Source organism: Ctenopharyngodon idella, chromosome 3 (genome assembly GCF_019924925.1).
Source record: "Ctenopharyngodon idella isolate HZGC_01 chromosome 3, HZGC01, whole genome shotgun sequence".
Lineage (NCBI taxonomy): Eukaryota > Metazoa > Chordata > Actinopteri > Cypriniformes > Xenocyprididae > Ctenopharyngodon > Ctenopharyngodon idella.
In genome coordinates, this window is record NC_067222.1 from 34823256 (window position 1) to 34833576 (window position 10321).

Here is a 10321-nt window from a genome sequence, read left to right on the forward strand (position 1 = left end):
AAGTCACATGATTTCAGCAGTTTGGCGGTTTGATACGCGATCCGAATCACTGATTCGACTCAAAAGATTCATAATGCTCCAAAGCAGTGTTTTGAAATCAGGCCATCACTAGATATTGTTAAAAAGTCGTTATTTTGTTTTTTTAGCGCACAAAAAAATATTCCCGTCGCTTTATAATATTAAGATAGAACCACTGAACTCACATTAACTGTTTTAAAATTTGTTTTTAGTATCTTTATGGATCTTGAGAGAGGAAATACCATTGCTGGCGATGCAGGCCTCACTGAGCCATCAGATTTCATCAAAAATATCTTAATTTGTGTTCCGAAGATGAGGGTGAGTAATAAATGACATTATTTTCATTTTGGGGTGAACTAACCCTTTAATTTCTTTTCGACTGAAGAAAGAAAGACATAAACATCTTAGGTGACATGGGGGTGAGTAAACTATCAGGAAAGTTTCATTCTGAAGTGAACTAATCCTTTAAAATATCAATAACAATGTTGCGTATTACAGTCTACAGGCATGTAGTGTTTCTTTACAAAGTGGCATCGCCAACTACTGGTCTGGAAGCATAATGCAGCGTTTTTAGTCGATTCTGTGGATCAGTGTAAACTGGGATCATTTTAAAAATGTCGTCTGTATGCGAAAAAAAAAACTCCCCTAAGGAAATACTTTTCAGTTTTTAGTAGCTACATCATTGTCATGCAAACATGCCCTCAAACAATGAACAACGACAGAGAAAAAAACAACTCCAAGTCCAACAGAAACACAGACCAAACTAAACATAACCCTGACAGAAACATACCAAATTGTGTGAACGTCATTTTTGGCCAAGTGGTCATCCCAGGGGCGTTTCTAGAGTTTGATCAGTACTGGCCCCCCAATAATTCTCCCAAAGTTAAAATTTGAAGAAATCAGCATGCATTCTTTTAGCAGTTAAACTGGCAGTTACCTTTTAAACTACAATGTCGTATTCGTCGAGTCTGACTGCAAGTCCAGGATTCCGCGGGGAAAAATTAAAGATAGGAGGAGCACAGCGAGGAGGCCAGGCGTGAGAGGACGCGCAGGATGTTTTCGCTTCAGCTAGCGGTGCAAACAGCCTTCAAATAAACACATTGCTCTTGTCCCGAATGTGAATGGTCACAGTGTCAATATGCACAGAATTATTTCAAAGCACAATGATACCACTACAATGCAGAATGTGAAGTCTTGAGGCTGGTCAAGGAAGACTATAGTGAGTATTTAACATGAGGATGAAAATCACCTGAATGTGGAACCACCTCAAAACAGCTTCTAACGACCTGGATAAGACCTCTTACCTCCAATTACATCTTGAACTGTAAGCCAATTGCTGCAAGGATGGATTGAGAGAGATGTGTACCAGTAAAGAAACCATTTATTAGTTTTTGTGTTGCAACATCCCCTTGCATTTGCCAAAGAAAATAAGGACAGGAGTGTGGAAGAATGTAGTCGTGTTCCACAGTGTTTTATACCAAATGCATGTGTGGCACCATTAAGCATGGCAGGGGAAACATAACGGTAGGGTAGGGTGGGGGAAAACGCCCCCCTTAAGGACTGTCATTTTTTTCTGTGAAACAAAAGTTAAATGTGTCCAGAATAGCTATCATAATTTTCCACATAAATTATAAACCAAGTATAAAAAATGTCCAGAGTTTTCATGCTATTAGATTTTAAAATTTGTACGAAGGGGGCGTTTTGCCCCACAGGTGGGTTAAAATGCCCCCAGTCTGACAAAGCAAGTTACTTTATACATTTACAGCAAAATCAGAGTACAGGCATTTTTAGCTTAAAATTAAAAAGAATATAATCAATAATTATGATTTACAAAATTATAACATCTTATTTTAAAAAATATTGTTAGCTGATGCTAACTGGCTAGCTAACTATAGCTACCTGATGCTAACTTTAAGTAATTTTTAAATATAAAGTCCAAATATTTCTATTCAACCACCTAGTTAGATTACATTTGATTGAAAAACAAAGGATTTGATGTTCAGAACAGAGTAACTACAGTAGCCTAATGATGATAGTGGGAAGGGGGCGTTTACCCCACAGACTATGTTTGAAAAAATTATATTTTCCCTAAATAACACATACTCCCTATCTACAGGCCTTACTATTCCAATATCATATATAACTGTGATGTTTTAGGGGGCGTTTTCCCCCATACCCTAATGCATGTCTGCAGCAGGTGTTAGAAGGATCTACAAAGTTGCTGGCACTTAAAAAATGGGCCGATACTAGGGAATGCTGCTGAACACAAAGTAGCCAAGTATGGAGGATCTGTTTGGAGATCAAATGCAATCCAAAACAAACCTCGAATGTTGCGCACAATGAAAGTTTTAATGCTCAGCATTCTGAAGACTTCAAGTGGCCTCCTCGGTCACTTGACCATGAACCCATTGAAAACCTTTGGGAAATTATTAACCTGAAAAGTCATGCAGGTCTTCCAATGAAGCTCAACTTTGGGAAGAACTTAAAGAGGATTGGAAGGAAGTTAAGCAAGACACATCGGCAAAGTTCAGTGAGTCATTGCCCAGCAGAATGGCTGCTGTAATCAAAAGCAAAGGAGAACCAACAAAATATTAATAACTGATTACATCGCAGTCCATGTATGCTTTATTTCCTGTGAGCCTTTTTTGTTTTTCTATGACTTTTTTTGCATAATACAATAAAAAAAAAAACATATTTAATTATGCTGGAGTTTGCCAAATAAGGTTGTCATTATAATACCTTAACTAACTCTAGTTTATTCTTCTTCCCAATATAACATACTCCTCATATTTTGATTTAGTAGAACCTGAAGTGTCATTAAAAGCAAACATTGTGCAAACATCCCCTCCGGACATGCCTTTTGGCCGCTACTGTTTATTGCAAGTCCTTCTTGAAGAGCATTGGCTAATCCACCAGGGGGCAGAAGCCTCTAGAATTCATCTGAATGTTATAAAGAGGCTTTAGAAAGATTAAAAATGACATTTGGCATACACATTATAAGCACACGTTCACATAGTGCTGTATCCATTGTACATATCCATTCATGTCTTTTTTTAATTCATTCATTCATTCTTGTTGTAAATAAAGTGCTTAATATTTTAAAGACAATGACATGTACAATTGGCCAATGCTGTTAACAATAATTACAAAATAAAGAATACAAATGTATTATTTATAAAGAGCTACACAGATTCTACACTGTAATACATATATACTATAATACACATAAACAGGGATATTGAAAGTCATTAACGATACTTTAGCATTGATCAATAACATGGAATTTCACAAATGCTTCTTTCCTTTTTCAAACAAGAAATATCTCCCCATTTTTCTCCTCTTATATGTCCATTTAATACAGCACAGTCTTCACCCAAGGGATCATTTGTATCATAATCGTCAGGAGGGAAAATCCACCATCTGACAGGACAAAATAAGTGTATAAAAATGTCAAAAATCCATTTAAATAATCAATTTAAATAACTTCTAAAATCTAACAAAGGCCATTCAAAGCACATCAAATTTTGAAATAAAATGGTACTTACGAGAGGTTGTTGTTTAAGGGGGTGTTGTCCACCCATAGCCACGTCCCCTCAGTCTGGCGGTCAGTCAGACCAATCCAGTGTAGCACCAATGCATTAAAAGTGACTATTTGCTGAGCAAGAAATTCCTAAAAAAGACATAGGGCTGAAATATGACTTTTAGTATGGCCAAAATGCAAATATGACATTTAGATTGTACAATGCAACCAAGGTAAAGTATAATGAGCAACTGAGTGTTTCATGCAGGTTAATAAAGTGTTTCATATGGTTTTTAGACCTATGCGTCTTCTCGTTCAGAGTGGTTTCACGCTGTCTCAAGTCAAAACATACCCACTTCTGTAGGTTTCTATGATATTTTGGTGCCTACAATAGATTTGACTCACAGAAATTTAGGTAGATCATTCATGTCCATAAAACTCTACCTAAAAGCAATAGTAGCTTTAACAAAACCACTAATTGTTTAAATTCTATTGCTTTATATGTACCTGTTCCTCAATGCTGTTGATGATGACCAGGTCTCCACCCAGATCCTGACAGCGTTCTCTGCTGCTGTTCCAGTCTTTTGTATTATTGGAGAAAACATAGAATCTGCCCTTGTCCTGGACCCACCTGTCAGGCAAACCTGAAGTGACAGTTTATTCTGTGCTTATTGAGTTTTTTTTTTTATTTGTGCATTAAATTCTCATTGAATAACAGAATTAATAATTGTCCAATTTAAAGAACCATACAAACATGTACATCCGTATATATACATAACATGAAAAATATGCTGTATATTAACTTGAAAATACATAGAGAAAACATACAGAAGCACACAGAATGATTATAAGGCCTTGTACATGCCAAATATGTTGAATAGCGGTAATGTGACATACCTTTGTAAGTACAAGAGAGTGATGGCCTGTTAACTTCTGTGGTTGTGTTGTAGAATAAAAAACAAATGTTTAAAAAGTCACTTACTCAATGAATTTAAATGATAAATGAATTAGATATGAAATACTCTGATTAATAATGGAATAAGAAAATGTGTTTTACAAACCTAGGTTTGAGTTATTTGTCACTGGCTCACATCCCATTAACTGATTTGTGTCACTGGTGTAATCTGTGAAGCATAAAATAGTATTGAGAAACTGATACACAGTGCAAACACAATTGCAAACACAACTGATATGTAAAACTGATGTGTAAAACATGAGGTAAGCCAACTCACAGAGGTAAGCCAACACTGCATTCACCAGCAGAGACAGGAAGAGGAGAACAGAGAGAAGAACCACCATACAGACACCATCTCTCTTATCACTGACACTCTCCTTCTCTGAAAATACATTATAAGTAAAGAAATTAATAGCCTTTGAAATAAATAAATAAACAAATCAATAGTTCTCTAAAGCATTTTCTGATCGCAGGTTATTTTGGGCAACCACACTCTTAAATCTCATTCTCAGAAGGGGATCCCACAGGGTCATGTCATGAGCCCGTTGAAATAATCACCATTACACACAACTCCAGCTTCAACTCCTTCATAAAGTTTGCTATAAATGAATTTAAATAATTGGAAAGCAATATTCAATTCACATCATGAGAAAGAACAGACATATATTCAACTATATTTCAATGACAATTTTTTTAGTATTGAATTCTTTCTTTGTAAAAAGAAGGGCAAGAATTCTGGATTGGAAAGCACCGAAAAGTTTTATTCTCAGAATTAAAATGTGAATGATGTTGAGTGTTAAACATGAAGAGAGAGAAAATCAATAAAATAACATAAAAAAACCCCTTTTAATTTCAAGTTCATAACATATATAAAATTACATATATAAATAATATCAAGATGTTAATCTTGTATAATGGTTGAAACATGTATCTGATTACCCCGGATTATATTAAATATAAATTAGGGTGAAATAGAAAAAAGCACTTACGCTGATCTTTCTCTGTTGATCTTGAATTGTGATGTTGGAGAGTATTTATGTAAATATTTTCAGGCATTTTGTTGCCACTGCTGATTTTCAAATGAGAACTGCTCTGAATGGACTTGGTATTTGAGAGATTCAGCTGCCACACTTTCCTTTCATCATTTCCTGTTGTCATTTCCTGTTAGGAGGTTATTAGGTGTTTGGCATATACAAAACAATTTAGGATTAGTTTTTATTTATAGGTAGTTTTATTCTCCTTTTCTCTAACACCATTATCAGAGTTAACATCGGTTTATCAATGACTCATACAGTTTGTCTACGTGATATAGAACTAATTACACACACACACGTCTGGTTTACTATCCTTGTAGGGACTCACCATAGACATAATGGTTTTTATACTGTACAAACTGTATATTCTATCCCCCTACACTACCCCTACCCCTAAACCTACCCATCACAGGAAACTGTCTGCAGTTTTACATTTTCAAAATAAATAAATAAATAAATAAATAAATAGATAATTCATTCTGTATGATTTATAAGCTTGTTTCCTCAATTTAGGTCCCCACTGTGACACGAGTTCCCATGAGTCAGTGTGCATTCAGGTTGAAGTCCCCGTCGGGACAGAAAAATGTACACACACACACTGGTTTGTTATTCAGGTAGTGCACTCTCAGATTTGAATGGCAAGTTGTTGTTTTAATATTCGTCTAGCAAGAATAGCAAGATGTTTTTTTTTCTAGAATTAAGAAACTACTAAAGAAATACTAGCTTGCCACCACTTACTGTACAGACTAGAGTAAAATGCAAGAGAACAAATTGCCACACAATCTGGAACTTTCAATTTCTGTCCATAATTATGCAATTTTATTTCATATGTGGTATTTTGTAAACCAACGTGATTGTCCAACAATGTTTCTTTTGTGCAGGAAATAAGGGACTTTTAGAAATAATTATGCTGAATCAGCAACACTTTGAAACAAGACATTTAACACACTGACCAATGAGAGCCTTCTAAACTCAAATGATACTCTTTTGCAAGATTCTTGCAAACTATGTCAACACCATGCAAACCACCCTTGAGTAAACTCCCTTTGAGTAACCAGTATATTGGAAATTTTATTTACTACAAAAAGCTGTTTTGAAAACTACAACCTACAAACTACATTTATAAATCTAAGATATTCTAAAGAAAGAGTAAAAAAAGAGACTATAAATACATATGGCATTTTACTATTTTTATGGGAGATTTCTAAAAATCAACAGTGCCTACTGCTGAAAAAGCACCAATATACATATACACATAACTCACATTTTATTTTACATGCATTCTACCTGTACATACTTTGTACTTACTATATTAATTATAAAGACTGGGTAATGACTAATATACTAACCCTGAATCTAACCTTAATCCATGTAGTTATCTTCTCTGCACTTTCCTATAAGTACACTGTAAGTTCACATACTGTAAAATGCAACCCAAAAATATCATGCATAAATTCAAAACAAATAAAATACATTTAGATGTAACAAAAATGAATCAATTCTAAAAACTGTCAGGGACACATATGATCAATCAGCATGACGCCTCTGGTCTTTCACCGTTTTTTGCACTGAAGTAAGAAAACAGAATATTGCGAGTGCATTAGAAGACAATGCGGATTTCATCCACCTGAATTTGAGTAGTTTGTTTCTGTCCCACATCCTATTAACTGATTTGTTCCACTGCTGTAAACTGTTAAAAAAAAATACTATGAAAATACTGCATATAGTGTAAAAGTAAGAATGTACCACAGGGATGTGTGTATATGAAATTTGTGGATACTCACACAGGTATGACAACACACCATTAGCCAGCAGAGACAAGAAGAGGAGAACAGACAGAAGAACCAGGATACTGATACAATCACTGCTGGATCTGTTCCCTACAGAATACACATTGAATATGTTTAAAAAGAGACACATGGAGCACAAACAAACACGTCTAGAGGAGGACTGGCCCCCGATAGAGCCTAGTTTCTCCCAATGTTTTGTTACTGTCGCCTTAGCTTGCTTAATATTCAGTTTTTCTATCTATTTGACTGTGCTGACACTATCGAATGAGAACAAAACTTGAACTGAATTGAACTGGATGATGACACCACTGTTTTCTGTAGAGCTGCTTTATAGCTGATTCGACTTTTGACAAATTTTACAACATCAACATGAATCAACATTGAATTGACTTGAGATGAATAACAATATTAGTCTTCTGTAGAGCTGCATAAAGCTTAATTGAACTTGTTTCATAATTGATTACAGAGTTATTAAACTAGTACAGAACGGACTTAAAGGTGCAAGATGTAGTTTTTTGTCCGCTAGAGGTCGCCTATTCAAAACAAAGGTGTAGCTTGATGACGCCAAGTTTGAGTGCGGAATATTGGGACATGTGGTCTTCATCTCACAGCCGGTGGAAAATAAACAGGATGGGACTTGGGCAGAAATCATGTTCCATGGATGCGATTATTAACGTTACTGTAGTATGAAGCAGAGCAGGACCGAGTGCTGTGGGAGCTGAACGAGGCCGCTGGAGCGACTGTTGATGAGAGACAAACGCGACATACGCCTCGCAAGCAGCGGAACTTTTATTATGCCACAGTCGCCGGCGCCACTTCCGCTTTTCCGGTCAAGCGTATGAGGTAACACAGCTCTGTTTATCATATTAGATACATTTGAGAGTGTTGAAAATGATGTTATAACGTTCCTCGGCGGATGCTATGAGACACTTAATGTACACTGAAGTAAGCTAGATCGCTTTTAGAAAATCATATTAAATGCTGGATGGCTTGTGTTGATAAATGGCATGCAATTAATCTTACTGAGAGTATTGACTGTGTAGAGCTGCTTTACAGCATAATCTGAATTTGTCTCATTTGATGAAGTTTGCATCACTGTTGTTTTCCTGTTTAATACTGTCAAGCTGCTTTAAAACAATCTGTATTGTATAAATCGTGATATAAATAAAGGTGTCTTGACTTGACAAAGTAGGAACCTTTTGGTAAAATATATTAATCATAACAAAATATAAGATGACTGAATCTTGACAGTAATGATATTCAGAATGAAACTGTACAGAGGAGTAAGCGTATCGTCCCTCTAGCTCCCTAATACGACATACTGGGTTACACAATGCAACATATTTATATTTCAGTCACTTAGATAAGCACAAATGAAGAACAGCAGGAATCACTTACATTTATATGTAGCCTCAGGCCTCTCATGTGGTGCAGTATTACTGTAAATATGATCAGTCATCTTGTGTTTGGTCATGATCATCAGACAGAAGTGATGCATTAAAGCAGAGGCAGGTGTTAAAATGCTCTGATTTCAGACACTGCTCTCTCTCTCTCTCTCTCTCTCACACACACACACACACACACACACACACACACAATATGTATCCTGTGAGAAAGCAGTGAACAGATGACAGTGGGACTGTTTACAGCTTTTGTCTGTTAAATAGTGGTTAGATGTGATTCTGTTACAATATTTAGTGTTAGATCTAAATATGTGCACATCTAATTTCTTGTCTAAATCTGTCTATGCATTTCTCTATTAGTGTGATTCAGCCGAGAACATGATAATCTTCAAGCACCACCACTTCCTCCTCTGGGTCTGAATTTGTAGCCAGAGTGCAAGACCCCTCTTCCAACACTCACATTCACAACCCACAGAACTGAACAGTGACACACTTAAAAAGACATTTTCCATTCACATGCAGCCAATAAATACAATTTAATGGTGTAACTTTGTAAGAAAACAAAATTAATATTAAACAGTACATATCCTTATAACCTATTTGTACTGTTGCACATCATAAAAAAATGTTTAGTAATGGCCTCTTGTCTCTTTATTTAGCCAGGAGACTGATCAAAAGTGACAGTAAAGACATTTGTAATGATACAAAAGATTTCTATTTCAAATAAATACTGTTCTTTTGAATTTTCTATTCATTGAAGAATCCTGAATAAAAATCACAACATTGATAATAAGAAATGTTTCTTGAGCATCAAATCATCATATCAGAATGATTTCTGAAGGATCATGTGACACTGAAGACTGGAGTAATGATGCTGAATTTAAAATAACATTTTAATTTTAATCAAATAAATGCAGCCTTGGTGAAAATAAGAGACTTCTTTCAGTCTTACTGACTCCAAACTTTTGAACAGTAGTGTTTTGCAGATTTTCATTTCTAAATACGATGTTACACAATGACACTTCTATGTGATGATATTATACTAAACTGCAAAAGTAAGAAGTGAGAAGTGATTTTATATTACTGTGTCACAGACACAAAAACACGCAATAAATGCATGGCCTTATCCAGAAACCTTAGTCATGTAAGATGACCTATAAATACTTTATACAGTACTTTACTGTATTGATTATTGTGGTACTACAGCAATATTTCAGCCCTACATAACAGCAAATATGGCTAAAGTTTGTGTACCATGTGATTTTCACACTTCACTGCCTCAGTGTAGGGTGGTTGAAAAGTTACACATTGTTATTTTCATGAAGGATTGAAATAAATCGGGCAGTTTCTACCAGTCTGGCTCTAGGGTCTATTGCTTTAGTCATGAGGATTAATAGAACAAAGCATCTTGTCGACCCCACTGAGGTTTAACTGACGTGGCTAGACTTAAATTTTCCTACACAAAGAAAAACTAAAAACATGTGTAGAGGAAATAATAGCATTATAGAAGGCAGAAATAATATGATTCTGATCTACCATGAGAGAAACGACGTAAGATCGACCACAGGCCACGAACTCAGAAATAAAGCAAAACCCAACCG

At 35.6% G+C, this 10321-nt stretch overlaps 1 protein-coding gene and 1 long non-coding RNA gene across 2 annotated transcripts; one reads left to right on the forward strand and one right to left on the reverse strand.

Moving 5' to 3' along the window:
- The first annotated feature begins 956 nt into the window (after window positions 1–956).
- LOC127508403 (uncharacterized) lies at window positions 957–3094 on the forward strand. The gene is made up of 2 exons (XR_007928810.1): window positions 957–1734; window positions 1810–3094. It is a non-coding gene; the product is annotated as an uncharacterized LOC127508403 (long non-coding RNA).
- LOC127508399 (C-type lectin domain family 4 member E) lies at window positions 2621–5647 on the reverse strand. The gene is made up of 7 exons (XM_051886273.1): window positions 5483–5647; window positions 4771–4875; window positions 4600–4662; window positions 4436–4471; window positions 4046–4182; window positions 3564–3688; window positions 2621–3438 (listed from the first exon to the last, which is right to left on the reverse strand). The coding sequence occupies exons 1-7, from the start codon at window positions 5547–5549 to the stop codon at window positions 3288–3290; spliced, it is 684 nt and encodes a 227-aa protein (XP_051742233.1). The 5' UTR covers window positions 5550–5647; the 3' UTR covers window positions 2621–3287.
- Between the last annotated feature and the right edge of the window lie 4674 nt (window positions 5648–10321).

Coding starts and splice junctions, on each gene's coding strand:
- LOC127508399 (XM_051886273.1), bottom strand. CDS start 5,549: ATGCCTGAAAATATTTACATAAATACTCTCCAACATCACAATTCAAGA. Junction 4,876..5,482: donor ATCAACAGAGAAAGATCAGC/GTAAGTGCTTTT, acceptor ATGTATTTTCAG/AGAAGGAGAGTGTCAGTGAT. Junction 4,663..4,770: donor TGCAGTGTTGGCTTACCTCT/GTGAGTTGGCTT, acceptor TATGCTTCACAG/ATTACACCAGTGACACAAAT.